Source organism: Netta rufina, assembly GCF_964035555.1.
Source record: "Netta rufina genome assembly, chromosome: 5".
Taxonomy (NCBI): domain Eukaryota; kingdom Metazoa; phylum Chordata; class Aves; order Anseriformes; family Anatidae; genus Netta; species Netta rufina.
In genome coordinates this window covers 59,268,197-59,288,659 of record NC_140128.1, presented here as the reverse complement: position 1 = coordinate 59,288,659, position 20,463 = coordinate 59,268,197, and the positions used below count along the sequence as shown (strand labels likewise).

At 45.3% G+C, this 20,463-nt stretch overlaps 1 protein-coding gene across 2 annotated transcripts in view; it reads left to right on the top strand.

The window, feature by feature from the left end:
• Positions 1-20,191, top strand: part of MNAT1 (MNAT1 component of CDK activating kinase) — a 120,183-nt gene extending 99,992 nt beyond the window's left edge. For both annotated transcript variants that reach the window (XM_084288421.1, XM_084288420.1), the window contains exon 8: positions 18,963-20,191. In XM_084288421.1, the coding sequence (XP_084144547.1) occupies positions 18,963-19,083 (121 nt within the window). In that variant the 3' untranslated portion in view covers positions 19,084-20,191. The remainder of the gene's footprint in view (positions 1-18,962) is intronic.
• Positions 20,192-20,463: the final 272 nt, after the last annotated feature.

Genomic DNA, 20,463 nt, shown 5'->3' with positions numbered 1-20,463 from the left:
ATGTTGGGTCTTGGGAGGAAGAAATTCGAGACTGGTGTTGGCTAAACAAATGTGTGGGGCAGCGTGGAACAGATTCGCCAGCAGTGCATTAAATGGACAGGGCATGGAGTGGGAGCTTTGGCACTCTAGTGGGGTTAAAGGACAATAACTCAGAAAAGATATCTAAATCAGGAAGAAGACTTAACAGCATTCCTATTGAAATCTTACTAAATATTGTTTTTCTTGGAAAAAAAAAAGAATATTTTTTTTGCAAAAGTGTGGAATTTGCTTAGATTCAGGTTTAAACCCTCTTGTAAAGAGTTACAAGGAAATAGTCTAAATAGTCTTACTCATGGTAGAGTGTGGGGCTGTGTTTGAGACAGCTTCCAGGGCAGCTTGGACTTGTCTGAGCTCCTGCATATGTTGGAATAACGCAGAGGTGGTCTGGCAGAGCCAGCTCGGCTGTGTTTTTTTGTTCTTCTGTGGCTCCAGCTCACAGAACCAATGCAGCACGAGAAGTTCTTCGTCACGGGTGGGATTGAGTGCCAGCATCACATTAGTCTACAGCAGGTTTGTGCGCCAAACTATTACTTAAGTCTTAGAAAACCTCCATAGCAGTTGTGTGGCAGATAATGCAGTACTTCTATGTAGCTGCTTTAAGTAAACTTACTAGCGGGCTCATTCTCCCGATGAGGTAAATCATTGCTGTCCTTTGCTCCCTTCCCTTAAACCACATTAGCAAACTGTCAGATGTGATGGTCTGCGCTACCTTGACCCACCCACTAGAAATTATTTGTTTTCTTTCTCTAGTAAACTGACTTTATTCAACCCCTTTTTTTCCTCCAGAACTTCAGAGGGGTTTTGGTGAGTAGAATACAGCTTCTAATTTCAGAATAGACGTGTGCTCAAAGAGAAGTGACCATTTTTCTCCGATGAGGCACTCTTCTTCTGCTCAGGGACTTCAGAACCGCGAGGCGTGGGTCTGCACAGCCCCTGATGCTGTTCCCAGTTATATATCCAGTGAGAGCTCCCAGTTGCTGCTGGGGAGAGCTCAGCTTTTAACAGCCCATTCTCAGTGGAAATTTGTTTCCTCGTTAAGTTTTTTCAACACCTGTATCTACCTACCGTGCTGCCATCTATTCATTGGTGTTTTAACTGAAGAAATGCAGTAAGCACACTGTATGTGTTACCTTTCCCTGCTCTGCTGCCTTTAATTAGGAGGGTTGTACATTGCTGTATGACAAACGCAAACATTAGGTTGGGGCTAATGGGAAATGAGTCTGGACTTGAGGAACAGTGGCCATAAAATGTGAAGTGATCTGGCACTTGGTTTAAGAATGCCAAAGGGTGGCATGACCTGTAATCTAATGACATCGTGTTGTATGGTGCTGCATAAAGCACTAATATTTTGTGTTCTTCTTTTTTTAAAAAGCTTGGTGTACCATCCAGTGCCTATTTATGTAAAAGCATGGATATATCTGTTTATGGCTGCATGTCAAAGCAGTGAGCCACACCTTTTCTTATATTCCTCCCTATAAGTTTTTATATCTCATATTACTGAGAAATTAAGCACTTTGAGAACATGAAGTAGGGAAATCACCTTATTTAAAACTACCTTACTTAATTTTATACAGATGTTTATGATGATTGAAGACAAAATGATTTTCATAATGAAATAGCAAATTGCATTAAAAAGTTGAAACGATCTCAAGTAGTAAGATGCATTTTAATATTCCAGGGGAATGTACCATACTAATATAATAACCACTTGCAAAAGTCTTGCAGCTTTTTGGGTTAATGTAGCCATGGAACTTCCCTTTAAAGCACAGCAATTTCTTTAAAACCTGTTTGATCTGTCAAGTAGGTGTAGAAGCTTGTGTCAGGCGCTAAAAAGATAGCAGATTCGGCTCTGACAGATTATACAAATACAGTGAAGGTAATTGACTTAGCCAGGGGAGAAAATTCTTCCTCCCAATTATGTCAAATGCCAGACAGCCTTTCAGAGGTGGGGAGAGAAACATGCCTTAAGGACAATACTGACATAGTGCTTTTCCAGTAGGTGCTTTCTGTGCTTTTTATTTACTTCTTTTTGAATTTAAGCTTTCAGGGATCAAACAATAAAAGGAGCTAGCTCAGCTGCATCTTTGCTTTGGGAGTCCCTGGCTTCATGTACCCCTCACCCGTCTGTGGTCCTCTAGGACTTTCTGCCTGTGTGTGTGAAGATATGAACTTCCAGGACACTGTGAGGCAACGAAGTCCTGAACTTCTTGTTTTTCTTCTGGTTTTAGTTGTTCTTCTGCTTCTTTGACTTCACATTGGTATGATTTAAACCCCTTCAGATGCTACAGATTTCTGTCACAGTCTGAGCTTTTAGTATATGAAAGGCAAAGGAAAGGACTGGGCTGCTTATTTTGCTCTTTAATCCCTGCTCAGGACTATAGTTTGTCTCATATATGAAACTCTACAGTTTTTCTGTTCCAGCACCACATGATTCTTTAACAGAAGTTTCCTGTCAATGGAGGAGGAGCCAGAAAGGCTGCCACGGTAGGGGTTATTGTTTGAAGGATAAAACTCAATTCTCTCCACTCTGACACCTTTTCCTCCCTCAATTCAGTTTTTGAGGGAGGAAACCAGTGGCAGGTTTTACCACTGCAACTCATGATAAGTGGTGTTGCCCAGAAGTGATGAAGCCAATGCATGTTTTTATGTACAAACACATGGCACATCCGAAAAGGTATCTGCAGTGCAATTAAAAGTATCTATGTCTCTATGATATAAAGCTCGTGGGTAGTCACTGGGTGACCAGACTGCATTCCCTCTCTCCAGTTAGTACTACAGGTGGCTGCATGTTGCAGCAGAACAAAGATAAAACTGTTGCAGGAATTGAAGTTCTTACAGGCTAGGAAGATACGTGACTGTCTGCTTTGTGTTAGGTTTCTGTCCACTGGGTAGATTTCTTTCTGACTGCGTGAGCCCCTCAAGTCATCAGGGCTGAGGGTGGTTGCATTTATTAAAGTTGCAAGGTGATCAGCATTTTTCTGAGTATGCTGGTAAATCTGTTTATATTTTATGAGGTTGGTTTTTTTTCATACCAGACTCCGTACGGTGATTGAAAGGTGTGTGGCAGAAAAGTCCATACTGCAAACTGCCTAGAAGTGGAGGATGACATCTTTAAAAAGAAAAAAAAAAAAAAAATAAGACGTAAAAGCAACAAGCTGCTCAAACTGGCTTATTTTTTTCTTCTGCACTTGACTCTCTTCTTGCTAACTGTGGCAACACTATCACAGCTTTTCATTGTTTTGGTTTCTCCCTGTCAGTATAATGGTTCCAGCCCTTTCAGTGGCAAGGATCTCCATGCACTCTGTGGATTCCAACTTTTTACTCATCCTTTCATCTGGTTTTCTTGCCTTAAAAGTACAGATATTTTCAGATTGACACAATATTGATCACAGTTGTATTTGTTTAAATTTGAGGTTAGTTTACACAAGTCAGCAATGAAATTTAATGTGGCACTCTTTTGAACATCAGGCATTCATTATCTTTAAAATCATTTTTTGCGAACTTTATTCTGCCACTAAATGTGTTTTTATTAAAACAAGCCCCTTAGTATGCATAATTTACATTTGAAATAATGGTAAGTTTATTTTTTCACGTTTCTTGGAATGTGCTTTCACTTTAGCTAAACATTCTATTTAGGGCATAATTTTAAGAATTTTTCTAATTATGACAGCAAATGTTGTAACATTATAATTATGCCATAAGCATTCAATATTTTTCCATCATAAACTGGCTGTAATCCCAGTTCTGGAGTACAGCTTTCTCGTTGCTCTCATCTCAAGTGAAGCTGAAATTTTGTCCGCAGAAATGGTTCGATAATAAAGTCCGTCATTTGGGTTAGTTACATATCAAAGCAGTTCAAAAAGAAAAGTTTATTTTTCCCTCTGAAGTCACAATTTTTTATTTTTTTAAAGAAAATTTGCTTTAAGAATTATATAAGCCAGCAGACATTTGTTTAGAAATAGTCTTGGTTCTTGTCTTCATTAAAGTAGCGCTCTCATTTAACTATCTTAAACAGGAGCTAAAGAAACCAAGACAATATATAAAAGTTAATGTACCTGCTGTGGTGTGGATTTCAAAACAGGACCTAGAGGTGTACCCAGGGGACATACCAGCACCCACACGACTCAGCCTCTCCAGTGCTGCCTGGCTGATGGGAGCGAGGGCGCCCACAGCAAATTTGCAGGTGATGTGAAATTCAGGGGAGCAGCTCGTCACCAGGAGGCTGTGCTGCCCTTCAAAGGGACTGCACCAGGTTGGAGAAACGGGCCAGCAGCCATCTCGTGAAGTTCAGCCAAGGGAAATGCAAAGTCCTGCACCCGGGGAGGAACAACAGCTTTGCAGAGAAGGCCTCGGGGCACGCCAAGCTGACCGTGAGCTGGTAACGTGTCCTTGTGGGCCAGGCCAGCAGCCTCCTGGGCTGAGTTGGGCAGAGCAGGATGAGGAAGGTGGTCCTTCTCCTCAAGAGGGACATGGAAACAAACAGTGGAGCCATCAAGGACTTAGGGCGCTATGAGGAGAGGCACTATATGAGGGGAGGATAAGGGAGCTGGGCCTGTTCAGGTTCTTTCACATCAAGGACTTCTAAGTTGGAATCTTCCAGAAAGTGTCTGTCAGCAGAGAAGCTTCATCTTCTTAGTTAATTTTTGCAGAGGACTCGGTGATTGTCCATGGAAGAAGTCCACAAGTTTCTAAAGTGGTGTTTTGGATGCTATAAGGCATGAGTCGCCATCAGGTGTGGCCTTGCTGACGTGAAGCTGGTGGATTTGTGCATAATGAGTAATGCAGCTGAGTCAACCTGAGGTTTCAGAGATAATGCAGTTTTGAATTGGCTTTCTGTTCGTTTACCACACGGTCGGTTTTGTATTTTCTCTATTGAGTTTGAACATTCCAGGGAGAAAAAAGTGCTGACCTAAAAAGATACATCTGCTTGTAAAATGGGAGCAAATTGTCCTGCTGGTGTCCCCGTCCCCTGTCTCTGCTCCTGGACAGGGACTGCTGGGGTGGAGGGAGCCCTGGTGTCAGCCATTACAGCTCTTTGTGTCTGAAGCACCTTCCTCTAGTTCATGTTCCGGGTACAGTACTGAACTTGGATAATGCATACCAGGCAATTAATCCAGTTGTGCTGTCTGTAGCAAAGTAAACGGTCTTTGTAGCAAAAAGCAAGAGTTTGTTGTGCCTTTGATCTATACAAAGTGCTCTGATGTGATGAGATCACGCTGATGAAGCACTGGCTGGTCTTCCCTTGAACTTTGTGTTCAACTTGATGTAAAAGGAAGGAAAACCAAAATTGAATATTTGATTATTGTGATAGTGAATTTCAGTCAACAATTAGCTTGTTCTTCAAAGATCCTTAACAGGACTTGGTATTGCAATGAGATATCGATGAATTACTTCATTAGTTTTCACTGAAAGTTGATGTCTGTCAGCTTTTCAGTATGGGGCAAGTTTTGCTTTCCAGATCAGCAATATAGACCACTGGCTTCCTTTTCAAAACTAATTCTCTTTATTGGTGTATTTGCCCACGTGTCTTGATTACCCTTCCAGTTACTACTTAAGAAGATGTGGGAAGGAGAACAACACTTGTTCCCTGAAGGTTGCTCTAAAACAGTCATTGCTTGTATGATCCTCGATGAATGAAGTATTTCCATACACCATAAAACTTTATCTGAAAGAAAGACTCGAGAAGTTAAAATAATGGTAAATATTCTGTAGACTAACTCATGCAAGGGCTAAATAGCCTGGCCTTGATCCAGGAAGGCACTTAACAATGTGCTTAACTTTAAGCGCATTGAATATTCTTACTGGCATGAGTGAAAAATCAGTGAGACTGCTCACATGCTTAAAATAAGATATGTGCTTAAGTGTCTTCCTGGATCTCAGCCAGAGCATTCGGCAGGCAAGATGTGCTGAACTCTAATTGTGGGCAAAAGCTAGTAGTGTTTCATTTTGCTTGTCTTGTGTGTTTCTGAAGAATTCATTGATATTGTCTGTGTTTATTTTAATTGGCCTCCATTTCCCATCTAAGCCCTACCAACTCCAAAGCACCGGGAGTAAAATAGATGTGCAACTTAGGGTTGTCAAACAGCTTGTCAGGGATAGTACTTAGACTGTATATATTGCTATAGAGCAGGAACTGAACTTCAGAAAAGCTGGGAAAAGATGAGGTGAAACATGATTGTTTTCTTTGGTAGCCAAGGTTTTAATATAGAAAGAAAATGAAGAGGAGAGAAGAGAAGGGCTGGTGACACATCGCACCTTTTCAGTTAACATAGTTGCTTCTTAGGAAACATTAAAGAATGCAGACAGATGCATTAATAATCTGCTGGCAGTGGCTGTAGCCTTGACAAGTAGGCTTTCCTACCTACTATTGATTTTTCTGACTATCAGACAGCAATTTGCCATGGGTGGCTTGATCCTTTACCCTCGCAATGGGCAGTCAGATGAGTCGTCACAGCCAAAACCATTTTTACTTTCTAACCAACCCCTCCTGTTTCTTCAACAGCATCTTTTACTGCTTAGATGACAATTTCCACTGCTGACAACTGCGAATGATATTTAACTATATTTGCACTATATTTAAGCACAAAGAGCCTCCATGCCTAGAGGTGCAGAACAACCCACCGCAACGCTACCGAGCTCTTCACTGGCACCAGCTGCGTTTGCCGAACCCGCTCCTCAAAAGCACTGTAAATCTGGGAAGTTACTGGTTGGCAAATGTAAAAGCAGTGGAGCCACGGTGATCTGGAACAAATCTTTGCTGTCAACTCTAACTTTTCTAACATTTTTTCCCCATCTCTTTTTGGTTTTGAACATCTAGACGTTGCCTGTCTTCCAGTTTGCCTTGCTGTGTTCACAGCTTCCTCCTCATATCTCATATTGATGTTTGCTTTTTTTTCTATCCAGGTTGCCAAAGTAATTTCTTCTTTATGTACTGCCTTTGAGTTGTGATTGCTGATGCTTCTTGACCTTTTTTTTTTTTAGTACTAGAAATTTAACTTTTTGTTTCCATACTTTAAATTGATTTAGACTAGAAGAGAGAGAAACTTAGAGTAGATGAAAAGAAAGTGGCCAGAGCAGAAGAAAATCAAGCATAAGCATTTTTCAAAGGGACAAATACATAAAAATAGAAGAAACCAGTTACACCATGGAAGATTATATGTAATTACAGAAGTATCTCCTGAAAATGTTTCTCCGTGAATGAGCAACTGCTATTTTTAGGAGAGCCCCTTTGCAGTGAGTCTTGAGCAGTTTGAAAGGATTTTGTAGGTTGTTGGTTTTCTTTCAGCTGCAGAAGTGTATTTTGCTATACATCAAGCTTGGCTTCAAGTTGTCTTTCAAGGTAACTAGCCATATAGTTTTATTGTCCAGTTCTTCTTGAGGCCATTTGTCTTTAAACTTGAATTCTTCTTTTACTTAAATTGAAGCTTGTCTGTCATGTACAGAATTTCACCTGAATTGAGTAAGATGTGATCCAAGCTTCAAGTTCAGAAAGGGTTTTCAGATTCAGGGATAACCAGTAATCTTTTAAACAGTGAAATGATATGCAGTAAAGATGTCAGAGCCATAATTAGAACAAAAAGAGTGGATGGAAAACAGAGTCTTATTTAGGTGTTTTGTTTTCAACTGTTTTTCACTTGGCTTTTCTAAAATCTGCTGTCAAGTTTAAGTCTAGGTCCATGAGTGTATGTGCTTGCAGGTGTCTACAATGTGACAGAGCCTTCTGCCACCTAGTGTTAATGCGAGTTCTTTCCTCAGTAGGGTATCACTAGCTAATTTATTAACTGCCATTATTTATTAATGATAATCCCCCCCACAATTACCAAGCGCTCCCTGCAAACATTTAGCGATGCAGTTTCTTCACCAGAGGGTTTCGGAATCAATCCGATCACCGTGCACAGCTTCTTTTGATATGTTTATGGGGGATGCAGTTGGCAAGGTAGGTCAAACTGTTACACAAATAATCCACGGAGTATTTCAGTAACTCTGAATGTCACTCCTGTGTAACAACTGCGCTAGCACTTTTCTCCCCCAGGTGAAGCTGATGGGTTCTGCCTAACTCAGCACACTCCTGCTTTGATGTCCGTGCTCCTGCTGGTTCAGGAAATTGTATTAGACTGAAAATAGCAGCGGAGAATAAAAAAATAATTCAACAGAAATTATATAAAATAAAGAACGGTTTCGTTTAGACACTTAACTCATTGTCTTTTTAGAAGAGTAAAATGAAAATCTCCCATCATCACAGCTCTTTCCCCTCTAGAAATTCCGCCAGGGCACAGTAAAGAAGGACAATAAAATCCAGAGAATTGCACCCAGATTTCACAATTGAAATGTCAAACTTAAAATAGAAAAATAGGCTTAATGAAGTTTTATATTTAAGCCAAAGACTAATGGCTCCTACCCTATGTTGACAGATAGAAAGAAACTGCTTAGGATTGAAGGGGTGTGGGTTTAATTTTTTTCTCCTTCATTCCCCTGTAAAAATCTTCCCAAGAGAACAGAGCAGCTCCTTCCCCTTCTCCCCTGCACCTCTGCGAGCTGTGTTTGAGTGCTGTGTGATGCAGGCTGGGGCTGGGAGCTCCTTTGCAGGTTGTCGTTTCAGAGAGCTCAGTCAAAAGGGTGCACGTGGCTTACGCAGATGCTTCTAATCCTTGCTCCAGCCATAGCTTGGAGGACAAGCCCTCACTCCTAGCTCCTGCTCTCCTCTTTTCTCTCTCCCTCATCTTCCAGGCCTTCCTGAGGAGCAAATGCTGGCACGGCAGGGAGCTGTAAACTCGATCCTTGCCATCAGTTTGAAATTGTGACCTGATCACAGCAAAGAGAACAAGAAGCAGAGGGTCTGATGCAGTAGAGCTCCAGTCAGCTGCGATACCAGGCAGGCTCTTCTTTCTCACCTTGTTTTGACCTGAACGGTCTGAACTTCTTTAAATAGTGTCATTCAAAGTACAGTCTGTTTGCTTTTGACATCTATGCTTTTTAAATACTGCCTAAAGAAAATAACATTGGGTTCTCCTTTAGCTTGTTCTATGCTTGTAGTTACTCATTCCAGATAATTATTAGGTTTGGCTGCTTACTTATCTGATCAGTATCAGAGGTTAGAAAAACGTCTAGAAATTCTTGCGCATCTTGTGCTGTTTTGTTTCTGAGTCATATTGAGCTGGAAATACCATGCTACGTGAATTCACTGCTGCTCTGCCAGGGCAGAGGATGCCGCATCGCAGCAAAGACAGAACAAACCAGCTGACCCAGGGAGGCAATATTTTCAAAGTTGAGCTCATACACATTTTTGTCTTTGTTCAGATGATTTTATTTTCCATCAGAAGTGATCTGGGGGCAAATCTTGTCGCTGGGGTAAATGCATTTCCTGTGTCATTTTCGTTCACTCCATCCTTTGTGTTGATGAGGGGAAGAAGGTGATGGTTCTTACCTGCTGAAGCCCAGCTTTCTCTTTCCTATACCAGATCAGTGTCCTGCAGCACCATCTCAGGACAGGTTGGTGGAGGAGGCAAACAGGAGGAGGGCTCAGGGCGAGGAGGCTGCTGGCCCCTGTCACTCTTCAGCTCACTTCCTTCCCTCCTCTTGCAAAGCTGGCATGTGTCACCCAGGGGCTCTGTCCCACCCTGCTGGGACTCAACATGAAAGGACTCAACTGAGTCCTTCAACATGAAAAGGGGCTCTAGAAGTGTGCCAGCCAGTCCGTTTTCCAATCCTTGGCAAAATCTTGTCCCTTCTGCTTGTGGCAGGCTGTCCTTTGCAGTGTGGCAGGGCCACGGCCATCCTTGCATCCTTACAGAACCATGCAGCAAGCAAAAGGCGCCAAAAGCAGAGGAAAAAAGGTTTCCATACATCCCCATCCTCTTTCTGGAGGTGTTCCTGACTGAGCGCTCTGTTTGGAAAGGGCTCCGTCTGCTTCATAGCTGCATAATTTGCACGGGGCTGGTTCGGGAGGAATCTCTTTCATGTCACTTACTCAAAGCCCCGGTTCATCAATATGGATTGCTCGTCGGGCACGGGGGGATTTATGGCACGCGGTGGGGTGTGAGGAAGTCAGAGAAAAAGGCAGAGAGGGAGGAACAGCGGGGAGTTTTGATCCTGGAAGGAGAACTCGTGTGTCCAGAAAGAACTTTCTTTCAGAATAAAAGCTGCCATCTCTGTCCTTGCCTGCAGAGGAGCTGCCAGGAGGTGAACCCACGGAGGTGGTCCTGTGGAAGACATGGTGATGGATTTTGGGCTGAACATACCCTGCCCTTAAAAACAAGATAAGTCTGTGGAAACGATGCTGACTCGGGCAGCAAGTTTGAAAACAATGGTTAGCTTCCTCAGAGCAATAATTATTATTTAAATATATCCATGTTCTTCTGGTGCCCTTTGTCCTACACGTAGCCTGCAGGAGAAAAAGCGGAGTTGATGGGCAGGGGAGGGGAATGAAAAATCTGCAGCCCGAGCCGTGCCGAAACATTTCCACAAGGCGTTAAAACGAGTGGCTTTGCGATCACAGAAACGACGGCTCATCGGTGTTTTTAGCCTTCGAAGAGGAAAATCTGAAATGCTAGCTGAGCAGAGTCCCCTGCGTTCAATGACATTCTTCTCAGGGTCAAGCATGAGCGGAGCCTGATTTAGTCATAGCCTAAATGTAGCTGCAGCCCTGCAGTCCCCGCGTGTAATCCACACCAGCCATGCAGAGCGAGCGCTTCGCTGGATTCCAGCGAGGGCTGCAGTGTCCTTGTTACGCAGCGGGGCTGCTCAAGGGTGTCCAAACGCTTGCTTGCAGTTGTCTGAGGAGTTTCTGCGCCGGCCGAGTGATTTACTGGATCTGGAAGTTCAGACCTGGAAACCTGAGCGAGGGAGAATGCCTCGGCGGCGGTGGCGAGGCTGGGTGTTGAGAGGACAGACAGCTGGCGGGTGACCTCGGGGGGATGACAAATGGGGCACCAGGTGCCCCGCTCATCCCGGGGCGCTCCTCGCCCAGGCAGAAGTTACGGAAGTAATTCATGCGAGGGGAAGGCTCCCAGCGAGCAGCGCTGCCCTTTCTAGAAAGAAACGCCAACCTTTTGTTGCCAGCGAAGTCTGTGGGGATAATTAACTCAGGTGGCTGTTCGGGAGGGAATTTTAGCACGAGTCCCTTCAGTTCGAAGGGGAAAAATGATCATCCAAATGGCCATGGTTGTGTGTTATTTGGAGGTGGTGTTGGGTGCTGGCAAGGGATGGGTGGTGAGCAACAAGGAGCAAACTACTTACACGGTGTAATCAGTGCAGGTTCTTGACCAGCACATCTAGAGCCTTTAAAAACAACTAAATACATTATAGAGAAGAATGTGGGATGTGAGGAAGCCCCCAAACAATTACAGAAGGGAAAGTTAGCGTACAACGTCTATAAAATATCCTTTACAGAGTCAAAGCGTGTGGACAAACAGAAACTGGGAGAGCTTTGGTTTTTCTCTTTGCAAAGGCTGCAATGGTTTGCAGGTTCTGCTTTCCGTTTCCCATTTTTATTTTAAAGCATGTAGCTGCATGCTAAAATGGGAGAACTTCAATAATTGCCTTGAATTTGCCCCGTAACAGCACAGGTATCTGTACACAATGCCAACTTTCACCAGGTGAGCTGGTGAAATGGCTCCAGGTGAGCTGCTGATATGGCTCCTTTCTCTAAAATCTGATAATCGGTGATTGCCGTGTACTCTGGCTGCTTCCAGTTCTCTTGTTGTTTGCTTTAAAAAACCACAAACACAGTATGGCTTCAGTCATACCTTTAACTTCTGAAAGTGCTTCCCAGTTTCCTTACATTAGGAAATAGAGTTCATAGTCTTTCAGCCTATAGTCCATAGTGCTTCATGTCCACAGTGTCTGCATGAAATAATGGCACCGAGGCTGCTGCCTTCTTGGTAGGACCCTGCAGTGGGACTGGAGGTGCCTAAAACCAGCAGCAAGGGCAGCACCTGCACAAACCTCCGTGCGCAGCTATCCCAGGGCTGCCGTTCAGCCGGCAGCGTAGAAAATGCATATTAGGGCAGAGTAATGCAGAGCTTTCTTTATTCAATAAACCCGTTTTCATCGTTAGTTTCCTGTCTTTCTACTTGAAAGCATCCACTTCTTTTAAAATTACATCAGATAGTTTCTGTGGGTCAGAAGGCATTTCTCCCTGTTTCTTTGATCTTCGTTTCTCCCTGGTTTTTCATCGTACCTCCAGGCAAGAGCATTGGCTTCTCAGTTACTCCAAAGGCAAATGTTTATCTGCGTGTTAAATAAATGGGAGTACCTGATTATGGTCCTGTATCTGTTTAAAACCCAGAGCACCGCTACAATTGCAGTGCTCTGAAAATGCAGGAGACCCAGGTGCTCTCTGAAATTGTTCTTTTTAAACCTCTCCTAGTAGAAGTGATTTATTTTTTTTTTTTCTTATCAGGATGCACTCTGTTATGAGTACTGCAGATTTCTTCTGAGATAGCTGTCCCAGGAAGATGTTTCCTCCATCCCATCCCCCCATACATTAGCTTTTCAGTGGAAATGTTTGGTCTCGGGAGCCTGGATTTCATCACAAAAAGAGGAAGTTTTCAGGGAAAGCAATACAGGAAAATTTGATTCTGTTCTCTTCTCCCTCCCCCCCCCAGGCTTTCGTGTCTCAATGTCTAAAAGAGGATGGCTTCTTTGACTTTGTCTTTGAATTTAAAGATACTTCTACTGCCAAGTTCACAGTTACACTCACCAATGTCATAGGTAATTTGTAATAAAACCTCAGATAGAGGTAATTAGCTATCTCTTACAGCTTATATACGTGCTTTGCCATTAAAAGAGGAAACAGTTTATGCGAAACATCAAATAAAAGTGCCTCACTTCTGATGTTAAACACTCCAGAGATCCCTTTATGGGCCGCTGCAGCAGCTGACCGGGAAGGACAGTAGAGCCGGGAGCTCCGAGAGCCTGCACGGGGCTGCCAGCATCCGAAACGTCTGCCCTTTGATGTAAGGGAGTGGAGGAAGAGAGGGAGGATTTCTACCTTTGGGATCAGAACCGCCTTTATCAGAGGCAGCTGTTCCACGGCTAATATTACTTTTCTCTAGGCTTTGCCTTCCCTGCTCGTGTCCGGTAGCAGACCCCTGCGCTGCTCCACGTTAGCTGTGGCAGGGCTGTGTGATTTTAATTTTAAAGAACTGTGTTTCACCACACGCTGCTGGGGTGCAGCTCCTGTCCAGAAACACCGACAGCATTGGTAGCAATTTGATATTCAGAAAAAGCAGATGGAAGAGGGGAAAAAAATAAACACACAACTTGAGGACCCAGATTTCTTTTATTGATTTGGTAGGTGGTTTTTTGGCATCTCTACTGGGAAGAATTATTTCAGGTAGGAGGGAGTTCTTCTCTTTGAAGACCAAAAACTGAGGATTAAAAGTTCGAGGAGCCAAGAACTCAAACTCCCAACTGAGAGGATTTTTTCTTAAACCTTCCTTACAACAAACAGGGAGACACTCGGGTCAGCAGGCATCTGACTCTGAAGGGTTTGTTGCAAGGTGAGGTCTCCAACTTCTCCTTGTTCCAGTTGTTTGAAGTTTCCCTCTAAGGGGATAAAAAAAAAATCATCGCCTAGCTATAGATCTGTTTATTTCAAAGCAATTCAGAGGAGCCCCTTGAAATGTCATCAAAGGTAACCTCTGCTGGAGCCGGCTGTCTTGCCCGCAATTTGAGCAGGGCATTCAGCAGTGAATTCAGCACCCTTTGTGCTGGGTCTGCCACTCAGCTGACACCTAGGTAAGCAATTTCAGCTCCCCAAGCCTGCAGAAAACTAGCTTAGGTAAACAATATTATTAATAATCAAAACCCAGGCTGGCTTACCAAGCTGAATCTGAGCTGGTGGAGCTGCTGCCTGCAAATGGGATTGAAATCTTGCTGGGGTTTCCAGGCTGCGAGGGGGGTGTTTATGGTAGCCCTGTGTTATTGTCTTCAGCAGATTTTTTTCTGGAGCCCAAACCGTCCTGGGGTATTTACATGGACTTTTCCTTGCAGCCCTGTCTTATGGGCTCTATTTGGTCCTGTCCTGTTGCAAGACTAGCAGGTGACATAACCTGGTTAAAAACACGTATTTTTAATGATCTGAGATCTGTCATGCTGGGACCTCCTCGTGCTCAGCAGATTTTTGACGTTCACTCTGCTGGCTGCAGTTGTGTGCGCAGAGCTATCCAGGGGCACTAAAAGAGACGAAAAAGCCGTCAGCTCTGCCTGTTTGCTGCTGCTTGCAGCAAACCCCACGCCACGGAAATTTGTTGTCCATTTTGTTGACTTCCTAGCCACATTCAAACCGAAGCAATGAAAAGTGTTACGCCGCATTCATCAACCAAATGGCATCTGGGTTCCTTGAGACAGCCCCGGACCTGCTTCTCTCCAGAGCACAATCTCCCAGTTTGGCTGTACCCCACACTGCTGCCCTTCGGTCCTTGTTGTCCCGGGGGACCCAGAAGAGGAGCAGCCGATGGGGGTGCCTCCAGGACTGCTTTTTGACTTGGGAGGGTTTGGGATCAGGTCTGCAGCGAGTCTGTGGAAGGATGAGTTGCTATTGTGGGCTGCTGCTTGGAGCAGCAGCTTTGTGCGTTGTGGTTTTGTGCTCAGGCACTGCAGCCTTTGAGGCAGAGGTGCATTTGAATAGCACCTAGCAAAGGCCCGTTCCTGAGTGGATTTCCCAGGGTTATTAAACGAAGAACAACAATGAACTCGGTTTGTTTTACCAACACGCTTTGTTTGGGCTGCGTGGACTGACCGTGCCACAGGACTGGTTCAAACCAAAGCGGAGGTGAGCGGAGAGCCCGGTTCTTACCAGCTCAGGGGCTGCCGAGTAACCCAGGCCGTGCATTCCTCACCAACAAACATCCCACAGAGAAAATCCGGCTTCTGGTGTGCATCCCCCACCCGATAAAACCAGCGTCTGCAAGGATTCTGTGAGTAATGCATCAGCAGCTCATCGCAGAGACCAGGTAAAGGGAACGAAAACTCTGCCTTCAGAAAGAGGCAGGAGTGCAGCGTGTGCTGCTGCCTTGTTAATGCTCCACACTTTTCCAGGCTGGAGGTATTCTGCTTGCTTTCATGCACCCAGTGTGCATTATGCAAATGCTCCGTCTGGAAAACAGCCCAGATCTCATGTCTGCCCCAGCGCTTTCTCTCTCGGATGCTGCAGATAATCAGATGAACAGTAAATCTGCTCCGTGGAACAGAATTACATTATTGTTTCTTCCTCAAACAACTTGTCAGCGATTTTTCTTTTCTTCACCTCCTTGAAGTGCCTAACAGATCAAAAAAAAAGTGAAATCTGGGTGCCAAACACAGTGCTCTGTGTGTACCTTCAGCAACGCATCAGCGGATACACCACTGGGAGTGTATTTGTCTTGGAAAGATTGGGGATGATTGTGTGAAATGGTCCCGAATACTGATCCACTAAAGGGGTTTGGGTGTGTGGGTGGAGGGAAGTACGCTGGGGGTTTGGGCTTGTCCTTTGGATGTTTTTTAGCTCGGTTTTCTTACTTGATTGTGCTGTCTCCGTCCTCCTTTGGTGATTTTGGGAGCCTTTCCCGAGTTTCAGTAAGACTGGCAAATGGAAGAGCCCCGGAGATGTGCCCGAGGACTCCCTCTGGGGAGAGTGCCACCAGGGTGGAGGAAGGAGAGCAGAGAAGTGCAGCCCCACAGAGAGCAACGCCGGCAGAGCGCAGCCGTCCCTTTCCTTCCCTCGGCACGTGGCATGTTCCAGGTGAACCCCGGGCATCCCTGCATGGCTTAAAGCATCTGGGATCACAGCGAGGCCGGAGGAGATGGCGAGGAAGAGGAGAGACCCCCAAAGGAGCAGGGAGGACGCCGGTGATCTCAGGTGTTGCTGTGTGGCTCTGGGGCCCCGGCTTCCCGACACGGCCGCGCTGAGCGGTGCCGAGGCCGCCTGTGCGGCGGTGGAGTCGTAGGGATTGCAGCTCCACGGAGCTCTCCAGCAGCTCCAGTCATTCCTGATGAAGTGCCGGTGACACGGCCCTTGGAAAAGGGAAAAGGTGAAGGAAACCCACCCCCAGGAATGGCCGGCTCGGTTCTGAGGCTCCGCACCCAGGGTAAATTACACCTCTTTTCCCTTGAAAACAGGAGGCTTTCTTTCGCACGGCGATGAGAAGCCAGAGGTCCGGAGTGAACCCCCTTAAGGCTCATGAAGAACAAAAATACGACGTGTTTTAAGCCACGTGAAAGGTTAATGGGGAAGATCAACACGGAGTGGCTGCAGCGAGGGAGAGGGGCAGGCTCCGCGCCGGTCGGGGAGTGTGAAGCTGTGGGGCAGGGAACACACAGCTCTTCAGCCTGGTTCAAAAATAATAGTGCAGGCTTTTCTGAGCTGCAGTTTAGTCTGCCCTCAGTAAAAACAAGTCATGTTAAAAAAAAAAAAAAGCGTGCACCAGAAAAGCAAACCTCTTTTTCCTGGGTTCTGCTTATAAGATTTACAGGTACTTAAAATAAACCTATGAAAAACAGACCCAGTGTGCTGGAATTTGCTAACTAGTCAGAGCAATTACCTCCAGGTCCCGAGACCTAACCGAGCCTGCCTTTTGGAAGGAGGCCTTGGCACGAGCTTCTTCCTGGGGCTGCTCTGAAGGTGAGCATGAAAAGCCGTGCTGACCTCTGCCAGAAACCCCAGGAATCCAGCTCCGAGATGCTGCAGCCCTGGCACGGTAGGCGCCGGGCAGCACAGGCGGGGAGCTGCGTGGAGAAGCCGCCGAAAAATCCATTCCCTTCTCGTTGTGTGGCTTCAGCCTCGTGGATTCTTGCCATTGCCTGGTGTGCCACGGTCATTAAATGAGCTGGGAGCATTAATTAAGGATATTTAACAAGAAGAGCTCACTTGACAGCCAGCGGCGCATCGTGCTTGTTGGGCAGGAGCAAGGAGAATTAACGCGTGTCGTCGTAGTAGAAGTTGGTCTGAGCCTTTTTGGCCATAAGGACTTTGTGCTGCTTCAGAGATCACATGTGAAGTAACCAGAGGTGCTGTAATATCTGCACATCAGGCCTTGCTACAAACCTAATGCCTCCATCCTTTCAGATGACCTCAAAAGGGTAAACAATAGGCTCTGCCTTTCTCCTCCTTTTAGTGATATATAAGAAAAACAGCAAAAAGCACACAACCAGCCTTAGTTAATATAGGAACGCAAACTAATCCCCTGTTTTCTCTGGGCTATTCCACGCGTGAGTGGAAAACGAAGCTTGTACGATGAAATAAACATGACAGCAGTAAGATCGGGCTGTGATGGGAATTGATTTTATAAGGCTCTATGGCTTGGAGGGTGGAGGTAATTTCACACCAGTGTTTGGAAGGAAATTATTTGTTATAGTCAGTATCCCTGCATCGTTCCTGGCTGGGGGAAAAAGCTCCCGTTTCCCACAGCAGTTGTAAAAGGCCGTTGGGAAGGGTGAGATTTTCCTCCTAAAATACTAGAGGACAAGTAACAGGAATGCGGAATGTTCTTTTTTAAAAAAAATCTATTAAATGCATTCTCCCACAGAACGGGAGCTCCCTGCAGGCTGTCTGTCCTTACAGACTGAGATGCCGACAGCTTTGCTGTTAGGTTTGTAGCTCCCTTTGCTCTCAACGCTGTCAGAAGAGGGTTTCTTCCCCCGGTGTCTGTGTCCACACAGAGCAGAAGCAGCGCTCCGGTAAGGACCCTGCTCCATCCCCAGGTGGGACCGGGCAGCAGGGCTCACATACGCTCAGCCACAGGAGGCAAATTGTGTCTGAGCTTCAGCATCCTCCTCACAGGAACTCAGAAACGCTGCTCGTGTCTGCGCGTTGCGTTTATTAGGTTCATGAAATAGTTTTGAAAGTGTAATTAATCATTTTTAAGTAACCTCTTTCTCTACACATTTATGGCATCAATAGGTATGACTGTTTATTATGTCTTACCTATAAAATCTGACCTGGTTTATATACTCTTTATGGAAACAATGTATAGTCATAAATTAAAAGATGCAACTGTTTTGGATATTTTACTGGTGGTCCTGTATTTTCCTGCCAGAAGTGCAGCTGGTTTAGGTTTCTTGGGATAACATTATAAAAGGCTGTATGCATTTTGCAAGTTTATGCTTGAATTGCCAAGCCAGAGGTGGAATGACTCAACCTTCCCAGGAGCAACATGTACCAAGTGATGAATCAAAACAGCCAGCTGAAGCTCGGTGCCTTGCACTGCAACTGTGACAAGCAGTTCGTGTTTGTGGCATTTTCTCTGGTGCTTGAAGCTTGAGGCATCGAGTTGGTAGTGCTAAGCACAGCCTGTGCTTTTTGGGGTTTAACCATTTTTGCTGGAGTTTTGGTGCAAAACTAGCTGAGAATCCGTTTTGACGCTTGTCTTATGTGGGATGCAAGAACTGTAGGATGACAACACTGAAGCCCCACTGAGCAGACACCTTTAAAGGGAGCTCTCAGCGTGCAGCGACTGCATTTGGGCCCAGGGAGCCCAGGGCCTGGGGGAGCAGCAGTGTGGGTGCCATGTTCCAGTTCACATCGTTGGTCTGGCTGGGTTGGGGGAAATCAGACAGCTCTGAGAGCTGGTCCTGATGCTAAATGAGTTAATGATGGGATTTTGAGGGGTTTTATAGCCAAAATGTTGACGACAAACTCGTACTGATGTAATTGCCTGGTGTCGGTGGACTTACTGCAGATACCGATGGGCCTGGGAACAGAAAGTTTGGCCCCATTTTTTTCAGTGCCATGGCCGTGCAGCTCGCCCAAAAGTCAGCTGTCAGCCCCAGCACTTCTGTGGGACTAAGGAAAGCTCAGTACTGATACGTCCAGAGGTGCCTCGCAGCTTCTGTCTCCGTGCTTTCTCCCAAAAAACAGCCTCAGCCTCGCCGCACTGGAACCATGCAGGTGTCTGGTGTATTTATTCCTGTGCTAAAGTAAAGCTTCTCTTTATTTTTTTTAGATACCTCAACCACGTACGAGCCGCCTCTCCGCAGGATCTTGCTGGAGGCTACACTTCTTCTCTGGCGTGTCACCGAGCCCTACAGGATGCTTTCAGTGGCCTCTTCTGGCACCCCAGTTAGCCAGCGTCCGCCAGCCTGCGAGGAAGGGACACTGAACGGAGTGGGAAGCAAGTCAAGCCAGCAAAGGTTGGGTAAAATTGCTGCCATCTGCACAATGGCTAAGCTGCAATCACTTTTCTGTGTAAAACCGGCTGTGTTTTAAGTGTTAAAGGCAAAAAAAAAAAAAAAAAAAAAAAAAACTCCACGCGAGAGCTTTGTAAAATGGTAGATACATTTTTGCGGAGGGGGAAGCTCGTTAGTCATGTGGCACTTTGCTGAGGGAGGCTGAGGCAATAAGCCACATCTAATGGAAGATGTGAATAACTCAGCTGTGTATGTTTGAGGTTTAAAAAAACACACTTGTAAATTTTTTTTAAATAAAGCCAGACTTTTTTATTAAAGTTCGTGGTTTTATTCTTATTGCAGGGTTTTATTTGCACAAGCATTTAAATGCCATTTTGATTATAACATTTAGTGTCAATATTCAAGCCTGCATTTTCTTCCCATAAAACTCGTTTCCCCAGTTCAGGCAAGTGGGTTTTTCCTCCTGCCAGCTGGATGAGACGAGAAACCCTGGAACTGTGCTGACACAAGTGTTATGTAGGCTCCCTCCTGATGTCACTTGGTTGTTACCTTTGACTGGAAAACGAGCAAAACCTTTAGGTGCAAGCCTTGCAACTGTGTTCCTCCAAAGCAATCTCAGAGGCCTTAAATAAGGCTAGTTCATTAAAGTAGTCAGAATTGGTTTATTTTTTCCCTGTTTAGCCCCGTTTGCTACTTTGCTGTCAAGTGTTTGGGATCTTCCTTTGGCAGGGGCATCCCTTTGTCTGGTGTTTGGGATAATCCTTCCCACTTGAGCTGCTGTTTTTGTACATCCCCTCGCCTCACTTTGTGGCGGAACGAATCCTGATGGCAGCAGAAGCGGGGTTCCTGTCTCGGGATGTTTTTTCCATGAATATGTACAAATTGCAGGAGACTGGAAACCACTCAGGACAACGAGCACTGCTAGAGTAAAGCCTGGGCCGCGTTTTGTAGGTCATCCATTAATGGTTGTTGAATACTGCTCTGAGGAGTGTACTAAATGAATGTATTTTTTGCTCTGTTGTAATAAAGAGAAGAATGAGCTCTATTCCAGACTCGGTGCTTCTTTTATTAAGGAAGGGGGAGAGAGGTGCCAAACTTCACATTTCCCTTTCTCTGAAATCCTGTTGGGTTGTGCCCAGAGCAGCCGCTGACAGGAATTGCTGCACCCAAGGCTGAGAGGTGTTGAAAATGCCGTGCGTAGCCTGCGGAGCGCAGCTCCCCGCTGGGGAGACACCCTGACCTGAGGCACAAAACCTTTGGGAGCTCCCTGCCTCCATCCTGGGGCAGGGCACTGGGGGGCTGCATCGCTCCCGGGTG